Genomic DNA, 27,022 nt, shown 5'->3' on the forward strand with positions numbered 1-27,022 from the left:
AAAGTGCTCGGGGCTGGGGATTTAGCTCAGCGGCATAAGCGCCTGCCTTGCAAGCAGGCAGTCATGAGTTCGATCCCGGGTACCGATAAAAAAAAAGAAAAGAAAAGAAATAAAGTGCTCAGTGATCCCTTTTCTTATTTAATAATTTTCCTTTCCCTTCTTTGTATCTGATTTCAATGAGCCGATTACAATAGTAGTGAGAACTCTAACCAACTCACAGAAATTTCGGTACCAGCAAGGTGCAGCAGCGGAGACCTTCAGAAGGGCAGGGATTACAGGAATTCACTGCTGCTGCCTTCTTCTCTGCTCCCCTGGCTTCTTAGATTTAGGTATTAATCCAAACACTGATACAGTTACAAGGGACCCTGACTGATATATCTTCAAACAGATGATCTATGGCTCAAAAAAAAAGTTTTCAAAAACCAAAACAGCTATGCTGGCCCAGTATTGAACCTCGTGAGTGGTTTGGCAAGTCTTTCAAATGCAACCATTTTTAAAATTAGTCATGAATCCAGATTTCCAACGGCTAGCCTTTCATTCAAAAGGAAACATCAAAAAATTCAGCTGGATTTTACCTTGTAAAGGAGAAACAACATTTTAAAATATTTCACATCACTTTCTTATTCAACAAAAGCGCTTCAGAGCATGTTTCTAAGACTATGTACTTAATTTTGTCTTTCATAGTCTGCAGACAAAAATACTCAGCTTCTCAGAATTAAGGAACAATATTCCAAAATTTGATTTTTAAAGTTATGCCACTTTTATTTCACCATTCTAACTACCAAATGATACAGACCCCAGAAGAAGTATATATCATAATTACCTTTTGCCTGGTCCAAAGTCTTCACCTTCAGGCATTTCTGCCCTTTAAAAACACTAGCAGTGCACACAGCTGTCGCACCTGCTTGCCTGCTAAGGACTTCAAACAACAGTATCTTCCAGGAGACCCCTGAAAATCAGGGGGGAACCCCCAGCAATCAGGGTGTTTCCTTTTTGGGAAAAAATAGTGCTCCCCCTAACTCCGAGGAAGTTGCTGTTTACGATCTCCCAAAGCGCCTGTCGCTGCTGTGAATGAAGCTGGGGCAGGGCTATTATGACAGCTCCCTTCTAAAAATAAAGTGGGCACCTCCCACCCCCAGCACCGTGACAGGCAGCTGGGAGTCCAGCATTTTCCCCGAGGTCGTGTGAGAAGGTGTTGCCATCCTCATGGCATGACTTCACCCACCCAGCCCGCCTGCCCTTTCTCTTTCCTCTTTTTTTCCTGGCATGACCAGGCGCCCTCTGAGACCAAGGGGAGGCTGGCCAAACCCAGGATGAAACCTCACCCCGGGCTATCAGGTCTCCCTTCCAGTCACAGGAGGGAGTTGGAGAGCAAAGAGCAAAACAACCTGTACCTGCGAAAGTTTGTTTGTTTGCAGAACTCCCGGGCCACTCAGAAAAGGAAAGCAAAGTCCGTGGAGCAATTGTTTTGCAAGAAAACCTTTCTCTGGGACGGGCAGATTTCTCAATTCCCAGTACGCAGGCTCGCAGGACTCAATGGAGGCAGGCGGCTGCACACGAAACAGCACCCCCTGCCATCTGGGAGCAGGGGAGCAGCCAGACAGGGTCTGGGTGTCCTCAGGGCTTCCGGTTAAGGGGAAGGAAGGTGTGTGTGTGTGTGTGTGTGTGTGTGATCACTGCCACCCACCTGAGGAAGGTGTGTGTGTGTGTGTGTGTGTGTGTGTGCGTGCGTGTGTGTGATCACTGCCACCCACCTGAGCTGCCTTCCTTAAAGAGCAAGAAAGGAAAAAAAGCATCACTTCAAAGCTTCTTGTTCCCAAAAAGTTCAGGAAAAATATTACTGACATCTTTTAGTAACATTCCTGCAAGCTGCCTGTAACAACCTGAAGCCACTTCTCCCTCCCTCCTTCCTTCCCTGTCCCTGTCTCTCTCTTTGTCTCTGTCTCTCTCTCTCTCTGATTCTTTCTTTCTTCTGACTGGGAATATTAAGGAAGACAGAAAGCAAGACCTAATGATGATGAAATTGTATTTTTCTTTTTAAAATGTGTCCTGTTGTCAAGTTACAGCTGATCTGACAAGCAACCTCTCTCCACTGCCTGTTTTGCCTATTAACATTTCTCCAAGTGGTTTTTCTAGAGCACTGAGGAATGTGAAAGTCGAAATAAAAGTGACAGGTACCTGCTGCTTTCTTTTCGATGGTGTTGGCTGTATGGTGATGTGCGTACATCACAGATTAAAACATTCTTTATAGTGATTTACTGTCCATGCAGGTGCTAACAGTTTAGCGACTGCGAAGTCTAAAGCTCGGAGGGGCAGGTGCTCAGGGTCATCCAGAGCTCCTGGATGGGGACGCAGGGTGCCCTCCCAGAGCCATGGCAGTTGCTGTCTCGCTAGAAATCCCAGGGTCTTCAAGAACTGAAAGGCTGAAAACTGAAAATATTGCCTCTAATACTATTCCACGCTTGCATCCAACCAAGCCAGCACAAAAAGCCAATTGTGGTATCAAATTCTTGATTCGATCACTGTCTCCTCTGAATCTCACTTTTTTTTCCTCCTAAGCTCGTGTTTTACTACATTTTCTCTAAATGTAAACTGCACTGCTGAGCACTGCAGGCTGAATACATCCCTGAAACTGAGCTCAAGCGTAGAGGCACGAAGTGCCACAGAACTCGGAGATGGGAGATAAAGGAGGCGACATTCCTGCCCCTGCCGCACTGAGATTCCAGGAATCCTCTCTCACCCTGCTTTCTATGACTTCAGGCACCCAAGGTCCACCGTGTATAAATTTTAATCTCATTGTCCCCCGCCAACCTCCCACGCCTTGGCCCACTCAGGACACAGAGCCCACGTGTGCACACTTACTCCACCACCCGACCAACGGGGTCCTCAGAGCTGTCTGAGTTACTGGGCCAAGTGTCGAGGTGATCCCTGCAGTGCTTGGGCTCAGAATTTTCCTAACTAATGGCCCCAAAGCCCAGGCAGGGTCATATGGGCCACTCAGACATGCCAAAGAAAAGTGCTCTATTAAATAGGCGGAAGTTCTTGACTGAACAAGGAAAGAAAAACTATGTTAAGGTCGCTAAATCTATCTTAAATTATTGTTACTACTCTTACTATGCCTAAAGTTTGTTGTAAAGTAAACTTTACCACAGGTACATATACATATTTCTAAAAAGTAAAATATGTAAGGTTTGGTACCATCTGTAGTTTCAGACACTTACTGTGGTCTTGAACTACACCCCCAGGAACAAGGCGGAGGGCTTTACTCACATTTCAAATTCACCCCAACTGATTTCCCTAATGGTATGAGCAGCCACACAAACAGAAAGGCCACCAAACCACCTCAGGCCCCAGATGAGATCCAACAGTGTGGAAAGGAAATAACATGCCCCCCCCCCCTTGCCTGGTTGTTGGGAGCCGCGGCCGACACCGGTCGCCTTACTTGGCGGACGTAGGGCCTGTGGGTGGGAGCGGAGCCTGAGCTAGATTGCCCCTCCCATCGAGTGAGCCAAGTTGGTGCCTGCTTCCTGCCCCCTGATTGCGCTGGCGACTTAAACAACCCGCTCTGTAAGATAGTCTGCCTAGCAACAACTGATGTTAGCCAATCAGCCCGCATCGCGCGCTTTGAACTGATTGGCCACTGTTACCCTATAAAAGTAAATGCCTCTCCCGCCACAAGAGAGAAGCACAGAGAGAGATAGAGAAAGTCCACCGGCGAGAAAGGGCTGGTGGCAGAGAGGAGGCCTCGCGGGGCCCACGCGGAGACAAATAAAGGCAAGGTTGCACACCGCCAGACTTTGTCGTGTGTCTTTCCTGCCGGCCGGGAGCGACCCCGACACCTGGTCCCCACAAATGTTTGCCAGACTGGTTCCTAGTGACAGGCTTTGACATGCTCAGCGGGGGTTCTGTTTGGCTTTATTTTTCAAAGTCTGTGCGCTAAAAAAAAGATTCAGGGGAGAGCATTAGATTGTGAAGGTAGTAATTCCAGTAACAACAACACAGAAAAAAAACGCAGCTATACAAGAGTTGCCTTCAAGTATTTAACTCTTCTTCGAGGAGCCAATCTGTTCTCCAGGACCCCAGGGGGCAGATGGGAGATAAAGGGCCGGGAGGTTAAGGGAAGCAAAGTGTTCAGGGCATCCGAGCCCACAGTGGACTGGCTCAGGCCTCCTGCGGGTGACTTGGGTCAGGCAGGAAGGCTCCCACCCACGCCAAGCCGGGGATGCCCTCCAGCTCAGGACACAGGCTGGGGGTCCCATGTCCTGGGGGCCATGGGTGACAGGGAATCCTCCACGCCTGCTCTCATCCAATCCTCTACTTGCAGGAAGTGTGTGGGAATTCCTTTGGGGTCAGAGAAGTCAGTGACGGGTGATATGTGTGCTACACCATGGGTCAGGGGCCACCCCTGGGACAGCCTCTGAGGGGGCAGAGACCGGCTCTGGGACAGGATGGACTTCTCTGGACTCACCGATAAACACCTCGGGGCCTCCACATCCAAATGGAAGGACTGCCTCTCGCCTGTGACACACATCTGGCCCTTGCAGCTGGCTCTTGCAACTGCATGACATTACTGAAAAGGTACCACCTCTGTTGTTGAGTTTTCTATTGTGCTTGTTTAGGGTTTGTTTTGTTTTGTCTTGTCTTGTTTTTGGTAATAGGAATCAAACTTAGGACCTTGCGCTTGTCAGGCAAACAGTATACTGCTGATCTGTATCCCCCGCCCTAGTTCAGTTTTTTGAAACAGGGTCTTGCTTATGTGGCTTGGACTGGTGTTGAACTCATGATTTTCCTGTCTCAGCCTTCCAATGCTGTTTGGTTTTAATGCCATGGATCGTCAGGCCAGAAAACTATATACGGGGATTGACAGCTACCTCCTGAGAGACAACAGACAGAGTAGTAGAAGCTTCTGCAGCTACTGAGCATCGTAACTTAGATGCAGCCCAGAGCACTGCAGGCTCAGAAATTGCTGGGTGTCTATTACTTCTGAACCTGTGAACAGTAGCAGAGTTTAATTCTAAATGCACTGATGGTCTATCAGGGACATCCAGCTAATGTTTCTCTGGAGGCTTTTTTAGAATGACTGACTCCTGACCCTACTTAGATCTGAAGTGCCCTACGAATCCATCAGTCAGTGGCAGTGACAGAGAAGCCGGGTCACACTGATAATAGTAGCAGCAGTACCTAACAGCGCTTGCAGCGTGCTCAGTACAAGGTGCTTGGCCCAGAGCAGGCCCGGTGCCGGCAACCGTCCCCATGCAGGGACAGTGGCAGCACCTGGCCCGAGTCCATAGCCAGGTCAGCCTACACCTGAGTCTGTGTTTTGGGCTGTGAGGCCAAGCCTATGGTCTGGCCCTTTTTCTATAAAAGAAAAAAAGTCTTCCAACACCTGTCAGAGAAAAGAAAGGCAGCCTTGATACAGGAGACAATTCCTTAAGGGGTCTGTAGCAGAGAGGAGAGACTGGATGGAATACTGAGCAAGGAAACACGGAGCTCTGTGCTGAGAAGTAGGGTGATGGCATGGTAAGGGCTGACAGATTAAGAGGTGCTAAGGTCATGTACCCCAAAGGTTCACGCATTAGAAAAACTCAATCCTTGGATGTACGTGTTGACACTTGGACATAGGGCTTTGGGAAGGTAATCGGGATTGAATTCATTCATCAGAGGAGGGTCCCCACAGTGACATTAGTGGCTTTATAAGAAGAGAAGAGAAACCTGAGTCAATGTACTTGCTCTCTCTGTTCCTACAAAGCCCTCTGCCATACTCCGATGCAAGAAGGCCCTCAGCACACACTGGCGCCATGCACCTGTGAGGCAGAAGATTAGGGTGTGGCCAGCCTCTGGGTAAGCTGATGTGACCTGTCAATCACAGAGAACCAAGACACATACATATACAGAGAAATGGTTCCCATGTTCTGCACCTGGAGCCAATCAGAAAGTGCCATCGTCAGTTTCTTTGGCACAAAATCAAGGAGGTTTCTGAGAGGATGGCCTAGATGTGACATCAGCATGAGGGATATGAAAGAAAAAGACGGCTGCCACTAAGCTCATGGCCACTGGGCTCTCCCTTTAGTGACCCACTCCTGCCCTGCACAGCAGACTTCTTTTCCTATGCTAACTGGTCCATACTAGCTCTGCAGAACATGCTTCTTTTCCTACCTTTAACAAGTGTAAAACTTCACTACTTTTTGTACTATGTTTTGCACAATCCTCTGTGCAGGACAAGACTCTGGAAAGAATCTCTGGGAAGACCCCACAGCACCCCCAGAATTCCTGTAACACTTGGGTTTCCCAGCCTTCAGAGCCACAAACTAAGTAAACCTTTGCTCTTTACAAACTTCCCAGTCTGTGGTATTTAGTTATAGCAATAGAAAACAGAAGGGTAATTCTTCACTAAACTGACCTGACAGGATTCTTGCTGGAGGGAGCCAGGCTGATCAGACATTACTTAGAGAATGAGGGGAGTAATTTGGTCAAATATTGAGAAGGCTCAGATACTGAGAATAGGGGATTCTTACTAAACTAGCTGGACAAGATTCTTGCTTAAAATGGATTGTTACAGACTTGTCCAGTCAAGAGCACAGATTAACTGAAAAGGAGCTCAGACAAGCCTGTGCAGAATCTGGTCAAGGAGAAAGTCTTTGTCACTCCCACATATTAATTTTATATGTTAGCATTTAGTGCTAGCAAATGGTAGATCCTCTAAGACGGTGATCACTCATCACCTGTGACCCCTGAGCAGTTGAGACACAGCTAGTCTAAGCTGAAATGTACTCAAAGTATAAAGAGATGCACTGAATATTTCAGTCCAATGAGAAAAAGAAAGTCAAATGGTTCATTAATGATTTTCATACAGTGTTGCAGCCTGTGTCTGGATGTCCCCCCATAAAGCCTCACACAGTCATAGGTGGGGATTTTTCAGAGGCGGCCAGATCTAGAGTGAGAGATGCTGGGACTGTTTCATGCTGCAATACTAAGATCAACGGCACTAAGATTAAAGGTGGGTATTCTACCCACCCTAAGTATCCTGGGAAGACACTACTAAGGTCCCTGATTGCCTTTGCTATCTTCTGCCCACCATGATCTGCTCTCTGCAAAGTCAACCCGCCTTGCAGTTAGCCAATTAGGAACTGATACCTCTACAAACTGTGAGCCGAATAAACCTTTCTTCTTTTGCTTTAGGTGTCAAGTATTTTGTCTTAGCAAGCAGAAAAGTAACTAAGACATACAGACTCCACTTTGAAGTAATACTCTGGCTATCTTGTTTAAATAAAATTGTGAAGCCAGGCATGGTGGATCACGCCTGCAATCCCAGCACTTGGTGAGGTAGAGGGCAGCCTTCACTACAAGATGAATTCAAGGCCAGCCTGAACTGCATAGTGAAACCCTGTCCCAGAAAGACAAAATAAAATAATGACACTGAATTTCGCCTGTTTATTATCTATCAGAAATTTTCATGTTATATATGTATCCTGTATTGTTTCTACTGAATGATTCAAGAGCTTTTTTTTTTTTTTTTTTTTTTTTGGTACTGGGGCTCAAACTCATGACTGTGCGCTTTCAAGGCAGGCACTTATGCCACTGAGCCAAATACACAGCCCAACTCAAGAGCTTTAATGTTCTTACCAAAATTATTTAAATAGACATCCAACAGAAGTTCCAGTGTGAGCAAACTGGCCAGCACTGTTTCAGGAGCATTTCTAGAATCTCAGAACAGGGACAATGATTGCAAAGCGCAGGGGTGGGACTAAGAAAAGAACGCCAATATCCCTTCAATATTCCAACTCGAGAGTCTAAGAATCCCCTTCTCCCCCTCCCCGTACCCCCAAGTTTCCAGTAACTCTACACCAGAATGAGTTCTGGAAAACTCAGGGTATACATTCTGTACTTTGAAACAGCTGGATAAGCATAAGCACTAGGATCAAATCTTGTGTATTTCTGAAATCAAATGAGAGAAAATGGTTTTCTTGCTTTAGGTTAAAAAAAAAAAAACAAGCAAAAACCAAAAGATCACGTTTTCATGAAAGTCTGCGGTATAAACAGGGCCATTAAATGGTGAAGCTGAAAGTCACTCAGGGAGCCATGTCTCCTTGGCTTGGGCCTGGAGTCGTACTGAGACTTGCCCTACATGGGCAGCTTTCAAAGCAACACGGTGGGTCTCTCTCTCTCTCTCAAGTCATGTAATATACACAAGCTACAACAATCAAACCATGAGTTAATCAGGTTTGGACAGGAGCAGGCACTGATTTTTGGTTTCAGGCCCCCACAGGCAGCCCCTGATCCAAAATACAGGACACGGTTAGAAAACTGTGGCCTAGATCCACTGGACAGCTAGCAAAAAAGGGAAGCTGGGAAACCATTCTTTAGTCCTTTTTCGTAACAATTAGATCAGACTTAACCCAGTTACCCATTTTATCTTTTTACCTTATTTAAGCTTAGCACATGGAGTGTTTTCATCTAAAAACAGCAAGCACTCTAAAACCAGCCCACTAAGCTTAAGATTTCCCGCCCCCGAGCTCTGTCCACCTTCTCCCACTTTTCTGCAGGAAATATTCCCTGCGACAGTATGGCTACGTCTCCCAAATCTGTGTGATGGAACAATCTGTGGAACCTCCAAAGTGCTGGTGTTGGGAAGAGGGACCTCGTGGCAGGGGACTGGGCAGCGGGCAGCACCCCTATGGATGGATTCATCTGCTTACCTTGGTGGTGTGTTAGCTACCTTGAGACTGGGTCAGTTACCTTGAGAGTGGGCTGTTAGACGAGTTTGGCCCTTGAGCTTTCTCTCCTATAGAACTCACTTGCCCTTGCACTTTCCACCATGTGGGATGTAGCAGGGAGTCCCAGGTGCTACCCCAGGCTTCCCACTGTCCAGAAACTCACCTAAGGAAACTTTATACCTTCATGGGTCATCCAGTCCCTGGTTTTTCTGTTATGGCAACAGATAATGGGCTAAGACAGTCACTGTAGCCCAAGGCAAGCCCCACCTTTATCCCCTGTCCTGTTGGAACTATTAACTAACTGGCCCCTTTCACTCTCACCTGTGCCCCTGCCAAGGCTACAAACGGTAAGGTAACCTAATACGCTCCCCTTGCCCACCTGCAGCTGTGGGAACTTCCTTTCTGTTTATCTGTCAGGGTTGCAACTGGCACCTCCAGTGGAGCCCCATTATTGCCGCAAACCACTCAGTCTGGCATACAAGCGCCCCTCGCTCCCCTCCCATCCAGAAGAAGCCACGCCCACCTCCCTACCCTGTGACTACGTTACAGATCGGGCTATGTACCCCAAGAAGACCTGCTGATCTATGTAGAAACTGCCCTGGGCAGAGAGCAGCAGGCATCCAAGGGACGCTGGAGAAGGCAGACTGGGGGAGGAGAGGGCCAGGAGCAGAAAAGACAGACCCAGAGATGGAAAGGGAGGAAGAAACCTGGGATAGAGCTCAGCAGCACAGCACCTGCCTGGCAGGCATGCGGGTGTGAGTGAGTCCTGGTACCCGCCCCCACCCCAAGGGCACGACTGAGGAAGAGGCAAGGGAGCAGGAGTGGGGAGGCGTGGCAGAGGCTGACGGGGCCTGTGACAGACACAGGGGCTGTGTTCTCTTCCAGCGGCAGTGGCCAGGCTGATGTGTGCGGTCTGATGCTGTGTCCCAAGTGTCTGGCTCAATATGCTTCTTAAGAAAGGTTCACTGTGTGCTGCTAACACTGCAGCGCTGAAGCAAAGTGTGGAGCACACAACACGCCATCTCCCCTCCCTGCCATCCAGTGAGTTCGCTCTGGGAATGAGGGTGTCCTGGGGTCAGAGAAGCACAGCAAGAAGAGGAGGGAATTCGGGGTACAGGAGCAGCCTCAGGAAACTCGGAGAGGAAGAGGAGGTGAGACAAAGAGACAGGCGGGCGGGTGCCAAAACCTCACTTCCCCCAGTGAGGCTGATTTTTTCTCCTGCACTAGGCTGGGCATCTGGGCTAGGCTGGGCATCTGCACTCTCCGTGCAGCTCCCTCTCAGGGCACCCCCAGGTCACCCACCCTGGTCTGGTTCCTGCTTACTTCCTCTTTCCTTCTCTCCTTTCAACACAGTTGATGGGCCTCTGTTAACTGGTTTGTTCCCCTTGAGCTTCTTTCTACCCTTCTCTTTTCACGTCCTCATCTCAGTGAAATGCACCCCATGAATTTAGACCCCTCTAGGGGCCGTGGAACCGGCTGGGTGAGGCTGTTCTGCACACCCAGGCCTCTTCCTGATAATCTTCCTGCCGGCTTTCTGACTTTCTGACGGAAAGCTTTCTTCTAAAGCAGCGGGTATTGGAAGGTGCACGGAGTTCTTTGCGGAAGAATCTTCCATTCTAAGAAATACAGAACAAATAGCTACAGCAGGGAGACAACTAGCAACTCTCCCACTGCTCTCAGGGAGTACAAGAGAATGGAAACTTTCCAGGTCTATAAATCATGGAGACAAGATAGGAGTGACTCAATCAGGATAGCACACAGCTCAAAACAGACCTTAGCACTTAAGCTTAAAAACACAACGTAATACAGGGCAATTATCCACAGCCTTCTGTTTAACTAGGGGTTATGTAATCCTTGGGTTACACACTGATCTTCTTTATTGCATTTTGCTTATGTCAGTGTTAGCAAAAGGTTTTGATCCCATGAACAGTAACTAATAAGATGCTTCGTGGCTATACATGTACCCAATATTGTGGAAAAGCCAAACTGAAATGGAAGACTGTTCAGCCTGATGGTTCTGTAACAGTCCACCATGATGTCCATGGTCATTCTGGGCGAGTGAATCAGGTGACAGAAAGCCTCCTCCCTGCCCCACTTTGTGTGTCAGGCACCGCCCGACAACACAGTCCATCTGATGACCTGGCCTTGGTGTCCTCAGTGACGGACCTTCTCCAAAACGTGGACTCTGGGAACCCAGCTCTGGCCCACATCCTCCAGCCTCTGGGCATCATGGAGGGGAGCCAGCTCCTCTAGAGGGATTTGTTGCAAGAAAAAAGTCCATGCTGGGCAGCGTGCTGTTCTTGACAAGTGGGCACACTTCCCCGCTATCCTCGCAAGCTGCTGTTTCCTCACTGCCTCAGCCGCTGGTCTGATAATAAACTGTGTCTGTCACATGCGTGGTTACACCCTGCAGGCCACCTCACCAATGACACAGCCACGGGAAGCTGTCCACTAGGGAGCTTTGTTTCTAACAGGATGTGAGCAAAATCCCTTTGTCTCAGTTACTCTCTCGCTGCAGTAACAGAAGGCTCGGGACTTGGTAACTCATAGAGAACCACCATGGTATTTCTTTCACTCTAAGGGCTGGGGACTCCAAGGTAAAGGAACTTGCCATCCTTTACCTTCCTTTACCTTTTTGCTACCTCATCCATGGTGGAAGTCTAAAGGGTAGGAAAGTACCCCCGAGAGAAGGAGAAAGAGAAAAGAATTCATCTTTTAAATCAGGAAACCATTCCCACAATCCCCAGATGAACCCAGTCCCGAGGGGAGGACAGAGGGTTTCTGACCCAACAGTCCTTTAAGGTTCCCCTTTCAGTAGTGAGGGTTAAGGGGACCTTGGCAGCTCTGAAGAGTATTCTGTAGACGTCCTCAGTTTGAACTTGTCTGGTATATTCTCAGAATTGGCCTGAGGACTGTGGGAAATGCCGTGATCAAAGCACCCTGCGCATCCTGTCACCCCACTTGTCACTGATCACGTTAACAGCATCATTTGCATAGAGCAGTGTTTACAAGATGCGTCCACTGCAAAGTCACTGGCTTTTTTCCACTCCGTATCTGTTCTTTGAGAGCAAGTCACTAAATCCTGCCCACACTCAAAGAGGGAAGAAGAGTGGAACAAGGGACGAAACTCAACTCCTCAGCTGAGAACTGAGGGACACAGTACACAGATTCTTCTGTAGGAAGATCTGTCTCTTTCAGGAAAACTCAAGGGAAAAAAAAAAAAAAAAAAAGATCTTTCTCTCCTTCCCAATCCAGGGATTAGTAGAGACTCAGGCGCTTACCTTACCCTTAAGGTTCTAACTCCTCTGCTGTGTGATTCATTTTGTTGCTGTATCATTGTCTCAGCTCAAACTTGCTTTTGCCTTTCCTCCAAGCCCTTGATTAATTCCCTGCCCAGCTGGGAGGCCACACCAGGAGGAAGTCATAGTCTGAGGTACACTGATATACAGGGTGAGATGCAGGCACCCCATGTGCACCCCTCTCCATGAACGCATGTGACATGGGGTGACACGCATGCACCCTCCTGATATCAAGGGCAGTGCCCACAGAACTGAACCAAGAACTCCCCACCATGTTCTCATGAAAGTCAGGAAGCTGCCGTTTTCCCCTCATTTTGATAAAATCTCCCAAACGTAAACAAAACCCAGCTCCCTTTCTGTGTGTGCCATTCCTCCTCACCTTTCCCTCTCTTTCCTATTTTGAGACTTAGAGGAAGTCCGTGGTTTAAAAATAGAACCGGACTTGGCTCCTTTACCTGCTGCTGCTTTTAGCACGAAACCACGGCAACGCCACACATACGGCCCGCACGGACTGTCGCAGAAATTCGCACTGCCAGATGCTGCTTTGCACTCGCTTGTCTACGAACAAGGTGAACTTTTCAGTCCAATTTCATCTTACGTTATTTTTTAATGAGACAATGAAGTCACAAATTGTGCAAAAACTGTAGAGGACGATGACCCACTGACAGCTTCCCCTGACCCAGCGTCTGTGCCCAAGACCAGCAGTTCAAATGAAAACATCACCTAGGCCCAAAGATAAGTGATGAGAAAGGGATCGCCATGTCCGGGGGCTCTAAGAGTGTGTCTCTGCCTCACCTGTGACAGGTGTGTGACTGAGGACAGCATGGCCTGTCCTCTATTACAGGGAGTGATAGATGAGGAGCCCTCCTCGGCAATGGACCCATCTGTCCCTAAGCTCTTTACAATGACACAGAACTGTCAACCCTCCAGGCAAAACCAAGGTCCCCCTGGGACAGTGGTCGGGAACCAGGCTTGCACAGCTAAGGTGGTTCCAGTTGGGGCAGCCGCTGAGGCAAAATGTGGGGAAGAGACTGAGCAAATACTGGGTTTCTAGGGAATATGGCTGCTCAGGGAAACAAGACCAAGAGAGTTTAGTTCGTTACCTGGCTCATGCGCTTAGGAAGGCCTCAAGTCTGAAACCGGCAGGAATGGCCAGCAGGCTGAAAATGCCAGCCAAAGACTCGGGCCTTGCCTCTGAAGGCAGGTCGGAGGCAGAATTCCTGTACTGAGGGACCTCAGAGGTCTTTGCTCGTGCGGCCTTTGACTCATTGGATGAGGCCCCGCCACCTTCTGGAGTGGAATCCAGTTTATTCAAAATCTACAGGTAAGTGAATCACACTGAAAATTATCTCCACAGCAACATCCTGGCAGGTGTTTGCTCAAACGACTGGACTCCACTGCCCCACTGAGGTGATACAACAAGTTAACCACCTAACAGGGAAGTCCCCACGAAGTCTCTGCACTGCAGGAGTCGCACAGATTGAGGACATTCTGTAGAAACATCTCCTATTTCCAAGAAAAGTCAACGGATCTTGACCTATCCACGTGCCGCTGAGCAGACAAGAACATCTTAAGCCCCACACTTTCAGCACATATTTCCTGGGGCGTATTCAGCACAGCGAAGTAAGCCACAGTAGGACCAGTGATGGTGTCAGTGGGTCCATCCCAGGAGGAAGGACACTTATTACACAGGATCCCAGCAGAGCAGTACAGGATTAAGTATGAAGGTCCCAGGATCCAAACTAAATTGCAATATTCCAGACAGAGGCTCTATAACCTAGTTAACTAGTAGCACAGTTAGAATGACAGGTGAGTCAGGTCCAAGATGTTAATTTCAATTTGCTTAGCAAATGTGTGTCTGTTATTGTGGGTTACACCCTGTTCTGATGCTTCTACCCATAGCAAAACATTTGTGACGGGGCCACCATACATATGATTGGCTGCCGGGCAGCTCTCAACCACCAGTGGTACATGCGTGACTGTCCCACTGGGCAGCATGGGACAGTCCCTTCAGGTGGCACAAGCCACACTGTTTTCACAAGAGAACAACTGATTTAATATGATCACCATTCCATCAAGTATTCACAGGGATTATTTTGCATCATTTTGGAACAGCAAACACGGTTGCTGTGTAGATCAAATATTTAGACACTAAATTCCTAGCTCCTGGGGCTTAGCTAATTTTTTTCATTTTTTTAAAACTGTAACAGGCCATTCATCAGTGCAATCAAATCCAAACACTGGTCATTGTGATTGTGTGTATAATTCCTGAATTTGTGTGTTTATGTATTTTCCAACATCTCCCCACCTATGCACTCCTTTTAATCTGATAAAATCTACAAGGGAAAAAATAATGTCTGACAGTCTGTCTTTAAAAAATTAAAAAGCAGACACAAAATTGGATATCCTATGTTTAGCTGTGCTGTCACAGATCGTACTTTTTGGCCGAGACTATTTCATATAAAAATACTTGTAAGAAAGGACATCAGTAAACCATTTCCAAGTTGGTAGCTGACAGGAAAGTAACTCAGACCTGTCTGTGCCTCTCACATCGGACAGTGTCTCAGTGAAGAACAGGAAAAGCTGTTTTTACTGCTCTGGCGAAGTCTCTGGAAAGAGTGCATCTTGAATTAGCAGCCTGACTTTGCTGTCCACATAAATATTGTGTTGCTATGACTGAAACAGCTCTGCCACTGGGTCACCCTGTCATATAATTAGCTTCTTATCGTATCAGGTGCAGATCAAACAGCAGCACTAACTGTTAATGTGGTAATGTAGCAAACCAGAAACGCCGTCTGCAAAGTATCAGCATCCGATTTAGTACTGTCACCGGGCCACCCATGTCACACCAGTTTTCGCTAAGCTTTTATCGGCAAGCTGAACCTTGGAATCCAACATCTGAAGACGAAGCTATTCGTGCTTTTGGGTGGGTGCAGCTGATTTCTCACCCCGCAGGAGTTCTGCCAGGCAATCCCCCTACAGAATGGGTCCAGAATGAATCAAACCCCAGATCCTTCCGGTGCACGGGCTCTGCGCTGTGGCTCTTTCCAGAGGTCCACCCTACTGGCTTCAGGTTAGTTCTCAGCCACTGTTTCAAAGAGCAAGTCCCAGCGAAACCTGAGGCAGCTGACCGTGCCGGAGCTGTGACCTTCAGTCACGTATCTGTCTGGAGTCCTTGGACGCCAGGCTGCAGTGCAGATCCACTCCTCTCTCCCACTCTCCCAGGTGTGGGTGTTCAGAGATCTCCCCTGGCACAGTTCACCTGGCCACAGCCTCCCCGCCTTCACCTCCAAATGCAGTCACTTCTGAACTCTACCCCTGCCAACAACAAAACTTTGCAGATAGATAATTTAGAAGAAGTGTTTCATTCCACAAAATAAACTGCAAATCCCAGACACGATCATGAATTTCTACAACACGACATCTTAATCCAATGCACATGGCACTTGAAAAAGAGCTCAAAGAAACGCTGTTAATAAGATGCCTGGCCTAGGTCCCATACTTCAGAGTTGAAAGGAGTCTATGAGGCACAGAAACACAGACTTTACTGGTTGGTAAGATGAACACTGAAAGTCCTAGGCGATCTAAAGACCCCAAGGTCTGGTCGCTATCCCAGCCCTCCCCAACTCCCAGCAGAAACCCTCAAATTCAAGTGGAGAAGAAATGTGTGATCGGCAAATATGGTAAAGGTTTAATTTTTTTTTTTTTTGTCTTTTTGAGACAGGGTCTCACTATGCAATTCAGGCTGGCCTTGGACTCACTTTGTAGCCCAGGCTGATCTCAAATTTTCAAGTATCCTCCTGCCTCAGCCTCCCACATGCTGTGATTATAGGTATGCACCACCACACCCGGTTTGGGCATGTGCCTTGTTCAGCTGATACTCAGGAATAAAAAGAACCTTCTGTGAAAACCCTCAGTGCCCTCTGGAGCCCATGCGATTATGGTTAACCGTTCATGACCCAGGACACTGCCCAGGGTTCCTGAGGGCAGGTAAGACAGGCTCACCCTGGCACAAGCAGCAAAGGACTCAGGGAAACATCCTTGGGGGTCTCTAGACCCACAAACGTTGCCCTAGCACAGGACAGATGGGAGCCCCAGCTGGTGCAGGCCACAGAGGGCTAGGCATCAGAGAGGGCTGGACACCCCAGGGCCTCTGCCACTGCAACTGAGGAAGCAGCTGAGGCTTCCACCACCCTCACCCCCACGGACGGACTCCTGAGACTGCTTCTCCATCACCGCCTTCTCATTCAAAGTCTAGCCATGGGTCCCAGGGTCTCACTCTGCCGTCCTGGCTTCAGGGAGGCTGGGAAATGAGCTCAGCATCTCTGCTGGACGGGAGCAGCCTCCTCGTCAAAATATTCCTTTTCCCAAGAACATCCTTCAAGAGACCTGGCAGCCAAAAAGAACGAGACACTCTCTCTTTTGCCCTGCACCCACTGATTGATATATTAAAATGATTTCTCTCAGCCCGGGGGATCATCTGGAGCCCTTATCCTAAGCTGCATCACCTTTTCATTTTTAGTTAGAGATGGGTTTCACTAACTCACTAAGAGTGGGTAGGAGGCGGAGTTCTAACTTGACAGCCTCCTGCCTCGGCTTCCCAGGGTGGTGGGATTCCAGCTGTGTGTGGCTCAGGAATGAACATGTTCCCCACACAGTCTCCCAGTATCAGAGTGTGCAGAGGGCTTAGGCTCCAACTGCCTGTGAGAACTGCCTGGTCTCCAGGAACTGCAGTAGCCGAGTTGTTGTCCACCTATTTGCACGGGTGTAGATAGGTCGGGGGAGCTCCCCGAGGTCACTGTCCTGCAGTGCGGCAGGGCCCTCGCTTGTCCAGCCCCGCTGCAGGGTGAGGACGTGGAGGGGGGTGGAGGAGAGGTGAGATACCAGCTCAATCAGCTCATGTCTGCGGCCTTATCACACCTAGGACAACCACTCGATAATGTGTGAATCCATGGCAGGGGCGCCGGGGACGCCTGCACTCAGCAGCCTTCATGCTTCAAGTGCTGCCAGCTGCCGTTTCCCTCCTTCGGGTTGGGTCAGCATGCCCCCGTCTCTACACAGGGCTCCCAGGCCACGCTCTCTTCCTGTCAGAGGAGAAGCCCCTAGGATAAGTGTCTGTATGCGGACAGACATAACCCTGCCAAGCTCAGGAAAAAACGCCTCTGCTGCATTCCCTCCTGCAGTGCAGGGAACCTTATGGATTCACTGCTGGAGAGGGTCACCGAGCACTTCTCAAGTGGCAGACACTGTGGCACTGTGGCACTTTGGCCTCGGGCTGTGAGGTGCACAGTGAAGGCGTAGAGATAGCAGGGAATTGAACTCACAACCTTGTACTTGCCAGGGAGGCGCTGTGCTGTGGAGGTGCTGTGCTGCTGAGCTATATCCCCAGCCAGAGACTCATTAGCAAGGAGAGCTGGGGTCCTAACGAGGTGGATTTAAAACCTAAACCTTTGTATCACTCTTTGCTGTGTCTTGCTCTCTCTCAAATATACTTATACTTTTCAAAGTCCCCTTACAAATATGCAATGGGTTTTCAGTGGGCTCCCTCCCGGGTCTCTGGGCTGGGGTTGGTCCTTGCAAATCAGAGCGCCCTACATGGCCTCAATGCACCCGGCAAAATGTACATGACACCCAACACCCACATGCACACGCACTCACACAACATCCTAACTCCTCTCCCAAGGACTCAGAAAACACACCTGCCTCTCGCTTCATTCCCTCAGCCTCGTACAGTCGTCCCCTGGTCCCATGTGATGCACAGCTCTCCACATCTGTGTCACACAGCATCGGATGGGCAAACCCCCCGTCACAGTACAGTGGGGGCAAACAGCTGCTTCCCAAAAGACTGGAAGTGGGCGCAAGGTGTGGACAGTATCCAAAATAAGGAAATGCTTCAAGCCGCAGTAAAAGGGAGGTGCAATGTTTCATCCACTAAGGGGCTTCAAAGGTCGTCTGGAACTCCTATCTTATGGTGTCATTTGAAAGATAAAAAGTAAGGGTTTGGTTTGGTTTGGTTTGGTTTGGTTTGGTTTGGTTTAGAGACAGCATCTCACTATGCAGTTCAGGCTGGCCTTGAACTCAAAGTGATCCTCCTGCCTCAGTCTCCTGAGTTGCTAGGATGACAGGCGTGCACCACCACGCCTAGATTGAAAATAAATTTTGCAGCCAGGCATAGTGGCACATGCCTGTCATCCCAGCACTCAGGAGGCTGAGGCAGGAGGATCATTGTGACTTTGAGACCAGTCTAGGCTATAAAGTGAGCTCAAGGCCAGCCTGAACTACATAATGAGACCCTATCTCAAAAAGACAAAAAAAAAAAAAAAAAAAAAAAAAAGAAAGAAAGAAAGAAAGAAAAGAAGAGATTTTACAACTTGAATTTTCTTGAGCTTGGGGAAGCTGAGCTCTCAGGTGGGAAAGAGCATCCTCCAGGGCAGAACGTGGGCTCTTCCTCATGCCACATACCCTATGCCACAAGAGATCTGAGATGGCAAGAGCTCCTCAGTCTGCTTTCCATGGCTGGAACAAAACACCCGAGACAACGGAACATGTAAAGGAGTTTGCGTGGCTCAGCGTTCTGGAGGAAAGTCAAGACCACGGTGCTGGCGTTTGGTGAGGACCTGCTTGCTCTGATGAAATTGCAGGTGGCGTCTCACACGGCCAGAGCTCAACTTGGTCACTCATCCTCTTCTTACACAGCCACAGTGCCCCATGAAGATCCCATGCTCAGACCTTACCTAACCCTAAGGACTTCTCCAAAGCCCTCTCCGCATAGCATTAGCACATGAACTGGGAGCTTAAATCTCCAACACACGAGTTTCTGGGAAACACATTCACATCCTGGCAGCCACCACCTCTAAGGGGTACAGGCAGAAGGCCCAAGGCCTATGACTTCCCTTCCCTGGTCTTCCAGCACCAGGCCCAGGTCGGCCCACCCGTCTCATCCCATCCTTTCCCAGGTAGGTGTCTGTGAGAGTCGGCAGTGTGAACCACAGGGCGCTGTGACCACAGGGCCCCGCTGACAGCCAAGCTCGTCTAGATTTCCACACCCTCTAATCCAAGCCTCACCCCTCCAACTTCAGCACCCGCATCTCCCACACACAAAAATGAAGAGAGGCGGCCTCGAGGTCTCTGCGCCTTGCCCAGGGTCAGGCAGGTGTTAACAGAGAGCTGGATAAAGCCTCACACCAGCCTCAGGGCCCACCCTATGACTGTCTCCTCTCTGCAGATGGAAGGCTCAGGGGGCTCAGGCCAGCTGCACACATCGCCGCATCTAAGAGCACAGGAGGTGGGTGGGTTGTCAATTTTTAAAAATGTTTGACACCTTAAGACACATTGCCACTAATCCCTCAAAATACTCCCCTTGGCTTCAAATATACTCATCCCATTCTTCTGGACACTTCCTGAAGCAGTTTTGAAATTTCTCCCTTTTTTCAAGTGTTTCTGCAAGACATGATCAAAAATGTGGTGAATGCTGCTGTTGTGCCATGTATTAGAAAGCCAGGCCTGTCAAAGGACCACAGTGCATTGTCATCTGCCGTACCCACCAGACCTGGCACCGCGTGACTTCAGGCTCTTCCACCAGGTCAAAGTGACTATATCAGGCAGACGTTCTGAATTAATTTCGAACACAAAAGCAGTCAAAACAAATACAATAAAGTATCATAAGCAAGGGAGATGTGTCTTTTACTTTAATACATTTTGAAAGCATTTTCTATCACGGCATAGTATATTCAGGGTCACAGGACTTCAGGGTCACAGGTCAGTGGGAGCCAGAACTCAGTATCAGCACAGCCCTGTCCTCTCTTTTTACAGTTTCTAGAAAACAGGAGGTTAGGGAAGTCCCCAGGATACAACCCAGAGGTCAGGGCATCTATGGGAAGATTTCCAGGAACCTGGGAGACTCAGACCAGGACCCTTGCCCCCCCCCACACACCCAGCCCACTTCATCTGATAAGGGGAACAGATGGCACCTGGCTCCCACTGCAGGGACCCAGCTGCCAGCCTTAGGAGAGCAGATGCAGAACGGCGCAGGGGGCCTGCAATGGGATGACTCCAGGCAGCTGTGGGCTGAGAGCTCTGTGGGCTCCCAGCTCGCAGCTCCTGGGCATCCTGTGCCCAGCGAGGAAGCGGCCTCAGGTCTGAACTCAATACAATGAAGACAATAGCTTGTGACAATGACAGCGATGCCTGAAATGAACAGAATGCAGCCAGGTGCTGGGTGCTATTAGAGGCTGCAGGCTGGGGGGGATCTCTCACTACACTCACTCTACAGTGGCTGCAGCAAGGCCCAGAGGACTCGAGTCCCCGCTTCAGCCCAGCCTCGGACTTCTAGAGACACTGGGAATCTCGAGGGTCTCAGACAGAACTGCAAACTGCAGAGGAAACAGAGGCCCGGGGCTGGGGGTTTAGTTCAGCGGCATAAGTGCCTGCCTTGCAAGCAGGTAGTCGTGAGTTCGATCCCTGGTACCGATAAAAAGGAAAAAGACAAAAAAAATTATATGTAAAAAAAGAAACAGAGGCCCTTGTGCAAAGTGAAACTGAGACTGGTCAGGAGGCTCTGCTGCCGTCTTGCTCTGTATTCCAAGGTGGTTCACAGTGACCGACAGCAAGCTCACAAGTCACCACCCAGAGCTCCGAGGGCACTGCCTCGACCCAAGCAGGGGGACCCCGGGAAGGAAGAGGCTGAGTTCGGGGCTGTGAAACTGAGCCCGGAGGAAATAAACAAGCTGTTTTATTCTGCGCTCACGTGCAGTGCCTTCAAGCCAGCAGGGAGAGTCCCGAGAATTCAGTGACTAATCAGGTGACTGCCTGGGAAGCGATCCCTGCGTGTCATCCGAGCCCAGGCATCTGCACCACGGATCCAGAAATAAGCTGCCACCGAAGGGCCCGGTGCCCTCTGGAAATTATTTCCAGAACATGTTTCGTAATCAGGGCGAGGACTGAGCAGACCAGGAGACCAGGAAAGGTCACCAGGCAGCCCCCGGCCAGCGTGCCAGTCCAGCCTCCCACTCCACACTCTTCCTGCACCACGGCCCATGTACTGGGCTCCAGCTCTAGCCTCAGTACCCTTCCCACCACCTCTCCTGGTATTAGTTTCCCCCCTCAGGGCAGACCTCATGCTTTACCAGAGGCGTGTCCCATGGCCTTGAATATTTTAAGAAACCGTCAAAAAAAAAACACAAAATTTTTAAAAAAGGTTGTAGCCAGGCATGGTGGGTGCATGCCTGTAATCCCAGCACCAGGGAGGCTGAGGCGGGAAGACGGCTATGAATTTGAGGCCAGCCTACACTACACTGTGAGACCCTATCTCAAAATGAAAACCTACGTGTCTACTTTCCAGACAGTGTGATGTCACATAACTGCTGGTACCCCATTTGCTGCTTATCCACTGTGATGGAACTGATGACAGGTTTGAAAACATTTCTGCCTGGACTTAGCTCAGAAGCACAAGCGCCTGCCTGGCAAGCATGAGATCGTGAGTTCAACCCCTGGTGCCCCCTCCCAAAAAAAACAAAAACATTTCTTTTTAAAGTGAGGCATCTTCAGGATAGAAAATTAAAAAGATCTTTTTTCTCCTCTTTGAAATAAGATGGATTTTAAAAAGCAAGAAAATAAAGACCTTATAAATATACTTCTTAAGAAAGCTTTAAAGCTTGATTACCTTGTTTATCTTCCTGCTTTCTGGTTAACACGAAGGATTTGGCTGATGGTAAGAACTGACTCAGTATCTAGACTTATCACAATCAGTCACTTTAAAACCTTTTTCCCTCTATTGCTGGGGATGGAACCCAGGGCCTTGTGTATTCCTAGGCAAGACGCTTGCCACTGAGCCATTTCTAATGAAAGTCTAGGAATCTAAAGTGATTTCCTAAACCTGGATCCACCAGCTAAAGTTACCAGCCAGCAGGGCTGGGGGCAGCAGTAGATTTTGAAATGGCAATGATCTCTGTGCTACTGTTGCACCGTAAGCACTTGTAAATTCCTGACTAGCTGTGCACATTAAGTGAAGTCATCAGTAAAGCTGATGACGCTTAAGAAGACACAGGGCACAGCCACAGGAAGAGCACCGAGGCCTGGCCAGGAGCTCAGGATGGACAAGTGACCTAGTATGATGTCACCCAGCAATACCCACCTTGCGCAGGTACCAACCAGGGCCAGGTCCCAGCCATCAGGAGGCTGAGACAGGAGGATCACAAATTCAAGGCCAGCCTGCGCAATTTAGCAAGAGCTTGCCTCAAAAATAATAACAATAATACATAAACGGGCTAGGGATGTAGCTCCACAGAGCTTTGGTGCCTCTGGGTTGGCTCCCTATTAACTCACACAGCAAACCTGGGAAAGATGTAAAGACTCAATCTTGTTAAAGAGTAACATGGGGCTAGCAGATGATTACCAAGAGGGAAAAGAAGGTAGAAGACAAGGCTGTACCTATGGCAGGATGCTCTGCTGCATGGGTCTCACCTCCTCCTAAGAACAGGACAGGAAGCCACGCCCCTCTCCAGCTCAGGCCCACAAAGCGCAAGCTGCGGGCCCAGGCACTTGCTGGCTGGCTAACTGGTCCCATGCAGCCAACTAATGGAGGGAGAGTGTGGATTTGATGAGCTGACAAGTAAAGAATATTTACTACATGTCTCCACTGTGCCTGAGAAGTGCCAGGAGTAATAGTGCCACGGCCCTGGGCCCACCGGAGCCCATGCTCGGAGACATTAACGGAGGGGCAGATGTTGTGTCTCTGTCCCCAATCACAGGCTGGGCCCGGACACGGGTATGGCTGTAGGGGACAGCCTCAAGGGCTTCCTACAGGAGGACACGGAAAGCAGGCAGCGCGGTGAGGAGCAAGCCCCACACAGACACTGAATCTGCCCGCACCTGGGCTTCCCAGGATAGGAACCCACAGCAAGACACCTGTGCTGTTTTTCAGTTTCCCAGCCTCAAACATTTCACTACAGCAACCTAAACAGGGTAAAGCAATCACCTAAAACCAAAGCCTTGATTTCATGCTTCATTTTGCCCTTAGAAACACAGAGGCAAAAACATATACCAGAGTTTAAAAATAAACTCATCAATGTGCTATTAGCCGCTTCTTTTCATTTATATTTTTATTTTTAAAAGGATAAAACGGAATAAAACCAAGCAAAACAAACCAGGGTAAAAGATACAGGACTTCAGATTACAAAATCAACAATAGTTACCATAACACAAAACACTTGAAGGTGGTAACACTGTGGAAGAGAAAAGGTCCATCTGGTCAGTGTCCCACGCTGGCAGCCCTTGGCCTGCAGGGAGGTCCCAAGGGCAGATGGTACTGGGCAGCTGAAGGCCACATGGACCAAGAAACCAGCACAGCAATGCTGGTGGACACAGACTGCAAGGAGAGGCTGCAGGGAAGGTTCTCAGACAGACTCCTCAGGGGGGCAACAATGCCCTCCCATGCTGAGGGGCACCCCACTCCCCAAGTGAAGGCTGATGGCGAGGTTAGGAGCTTTTAAAGTAACCTGATTGAGAAAACTGATAGTAAAACCGTTTAAAGCACAAACCGGTTTATACTCACAAAATCAACACCACCATCAGGAAGACACATTTCCAAAGCCCACCTAGCTCCACATCTCAGGCCCCTCACTCCAGCCCCCTGGCCCTGCAGGGAAACCACTGCCCTGCCTTCTAGGGAAAAAGTGAAGGCACCAACACAAAATCAGAGACCCAGCAGGCCTGGTGCCCCATACCTGTAAGCCCAGCCTGGGCTACACAGTGAGTCAAAGTCAGCCCAAACTATAGTGAGACCTTGTCTCAAAAACCAAATGAAACACAAAACAAAACAAACCCAAAGTCCCAGCAGACTGAAACTGAAGGCTTTACTTGAGGAGAGACTCTAGCCTTTGAATATCTCACTTTGCTCAACAATGTTCAGGAGCAGCAGGGGACAAAGCCTTCATACATAGAAATGTGCTGGGCATGGTGGCACATGCTTGTGATCCCAGCACTTGGGAGGCTGAGGCAGGAGGACTGCTGCAAGTTCAAGGCCAGCCTGGGCCATGCAGTGATTCAATGTCGGCCTAAACTACATAAGAGAGGCTGTTCCAAAACAAACAGAAAGAAGGCTGGAAGTGGAATTATTCCAGTAAATATTTTTTTGTATCTTTCACTTAGCAGGAATTATTATGGGATTTATCCCTGCTGTTTCAAGTATCAGTATATCAGCAATTACTTTTTATTGCTGAACTGTATTCCACAGTATGGCTATACCGAGATGTATTTCTATTGCTTGTTTTTTTGTTCTTGTTGGTGTTGCTTTGGGTTTTGCATTTGTTTTCATGAGACAGGGTCTTTTTATGCAGTTCAGGCTGGCCTCAAAATCACGGTGGTCCTCCTGCCTCAGCCTCTTGGGACCAGGATTACAGGTGTGTACCTCCACACCTGGCTCTTCTAGTGCCTGCCGACAGATCACTGCTGGCCATTACAAATAAAGCCACTGTGACCATTCACATTCAAGCTCTTGTGCAGACACAGGCTTCCATTTCTTGTTGGTGACACCTAGACGGAAGAGGCTGAGTCCCACAGTAGACTCGTGTTTATCTTTTTAAGAAACTGCCACACAGTTTGAGAAAAGGTGGTGCACTGTACAATCAACCCATCATCAGGATACGAGAGTTCCAACTGCTCCGAAGCCTCACGGATGCCATGAGAATGGGTACAGTGGCCGGACTGTGGTTTTAACTTGCAGTTCCAATGTCCACTCATGTTAAGAAGCTTTTCACACACCTGCCTCATTGCTAAGTATCTACTCAGATCATCTGGGCTGTCTGTTTTGGGTTGAACACTTATCAATCAAGAATTTTTACATACTCAGAATACAAATTATTCAATTTTTCGAGTATTTCCCTCTCATCTGAAGCTTGTTCATTCTCTTCCTGGTATCAGCTAAGGAGCAGAGCTTTAATCTTGATGAAGTCAAGTTTCTTTCTTATGCACCATGCCTATCGTATTATACTTAAGAAATGTTTCCCTAACCCAGGGCTATGAACACTTTCTCCTAGGTTTCCTTCAAGAAATTTTGTAGGCTTAAGTAAATATTTAGGTCCATGTTCCCTTCAGAGTTAATTTTTGTGTGCAGCACATGACATAGATTTAAATTTACACTTTTGCATTTGTGGACTAATACTTTCCAGGACTACTGGTTAAAAGGATCTCTGAATCTCTCCACTGACTTTGAACCTTACCAAAGATGAGCTGTCACACATGGGTCGCTTCTGGGCTCCGTCTACCCTACCTGCTATGGTGTCGAGATTACCTAGTTCTATGCTAAACCCGCTCAAGTAGCCAGGTAGGAAACCACGTCCTACAGAATGACGCTGGTTTTTTTCCAAGCTCATAGTCTCTGCCATTAGTCCCACACTGTCTGCAGATTTAATTCGCTTACATGTAAGAACTTTTTCCCAACAAAATAATTAGTTGACAGTGACTGACATCATCTTGCTTCAAATTCTGCTTCATTTTGTGATGAAAGAAAGCTTTCAACCTATAAACTGGAGCTTGGAATGGCAAAGAAACGTTTCGGTCACCAGAAGTCTCATTTCCCCAGCACCTGCAAGGTCCCCAATCTGCCTGGTGGAGGGCCCCATGGGCTGTGACCCACGCTCATCTCCAAGCCTCAACCCAGTCTCCTCACTGAGATCCGAGGAAAACACTGTAAATTCCCCACTGTGTCTTTATTTTCTGAAATGCTGTTTAAGAGGCTGTCTCCAAGGGAAATATCTGTGCATGCACAGCCCATCTGACACAGGATTGGACGGAAGCACAAAGGTGATACCCATAGGCCAGGGAGGAGACAGGCAGGAGCTGAAATCGTCCCTCAGACCCCGCAGGTGTGGTCACTTAAGTGGCTGCAGTCCTTGCCTTGTGAATGGGTCTCACAGTCCCTGCCTCCTGGATCCGTCCTGGAGTTTACAAGCTGATCACTAAGCCACAGGACATTTACTCCCAGTTCATCTGCACCGCTACCGGCGGCAGCCTGGGCTTCCCCTGCCCGAGGCCCTAGCCTCTCTCCCGGCTTCCTAGTGTCCTCCTCTGATGCTGGGAGACCTTAAGTTGCTCTGCACCCAGGGACCTCCTGGCTCGTTTCTTTTTTGTTTGGTTTGGTTGTTTTGTTTTGTTTTGAGATGGGTTTTGCTCTGCAGTCCAGGCTGGCATTGAACTCACTCTAGTTTAGACTGGCCATGAACTCGTGGTGATCCTCCTCCCTCAACCTCCCGCTGGAATGACAGGGTCTGTGTGTTGATTAATCTCAGCTTCTAGAAAATGCCTCAGGCCTGGAAGAATCCCTCCTTTGCCTGTGCTAGATGGAGAGGGATCCTGTTTCTTGTGACTGCAGAGCGTTCCTAGGGAAGACAAGTGTCCTGCCTGGTCACTGGGGCCAGAGAAGGCCAAGGCTTGAGGCAGCCTCAGCTGTGATAAGACATGGCAGTGCTGTAGGTACATGGGCTACAAAGCTTCCTTCCCCACGGACAACCTCAGCAAGTCCACTCCGAGCCCATCACAAACAGCACGGCCAAGAAGGGATGATGGAAAACCCAAGGAAGAAGCCAGTGCACCAGGAAGAAAAGTTTCCTTTATTACAGCCAAACCTTGAAATTTCATGTTCCTAAGACAAACATTCACCGTCTGAACAGAGCTAGACTGCTAGAAGCAACCCATTGTGCCAACCGCACTGTTGTGACTTAAAAAGGAGACAGAACAGTGTTAACAGGTGATTGGAAAACAGGCTGATGGTTCAGTGGAAGTAAAACTAACAACTGGACCCCCGATTCTGAAATAACAATCAAGGTACACAAAATATATTCAATGCACCCCTCTTGCCTCCCTTTTCCTCACACTCTTAAATGATCATCTCAATAAGCAAAATGAAATCAGCCTAAATAAAACCCTAAGCTGGTTCCCCTCGAAGCCCAAAGGACCAATGACAACCTTTCCTGAGGCTGTGACAGCTCCAGCTATTTTTATATTCACAGCACA

General features: G+C 48.7%; 1 protein-coding gene across 2 annotated transcripts in view; it reads right to left on the reverse strand.

The window, feature by feature from the left end:
• Positions 1–27,022, reverse strand: part of Retreg1 (reticulophagy regulator 1) — a 125,224-nt gene that overhangs the window by 37,717 nt on the left and 60,485 nt on the right. The window contains exon 1 of one of the 2 annotated variants that reach the window (XM_003466727.5): positions 824–1,189. The exons of the other annotated variant lie outside the window; for it this stretch is intronic. Within the exon in view, the coding sequence (XP_003466775.3) occupies positions 824–858 (35 nt within the window). The 5' untranslated portion in view covers positions 859–1,189. Of the gene's footprint in view, positions 1–823; positions 1,190–27,022 lie in introns of those variants that run through there. 2 annotated transcript variants of the gene reach the window in all.

This window comes from Cavia porcellus, unplaced genomic scaffold, assembly GCF_034190915.1.
Source record: "Cavia porcellus strain 051 isolate PalLab524CR breed Dunkin Hartley unplaced genomic scaffold, mCavPor4.1 scaffold_11, whole genome shotgun sequence".
Classification (NCBI taxonomy): Eukaryota; Metazoa; Chordata; class Mammalia; order Rodentia; family Caviidae; genus Cavia; species Cavia porcellus.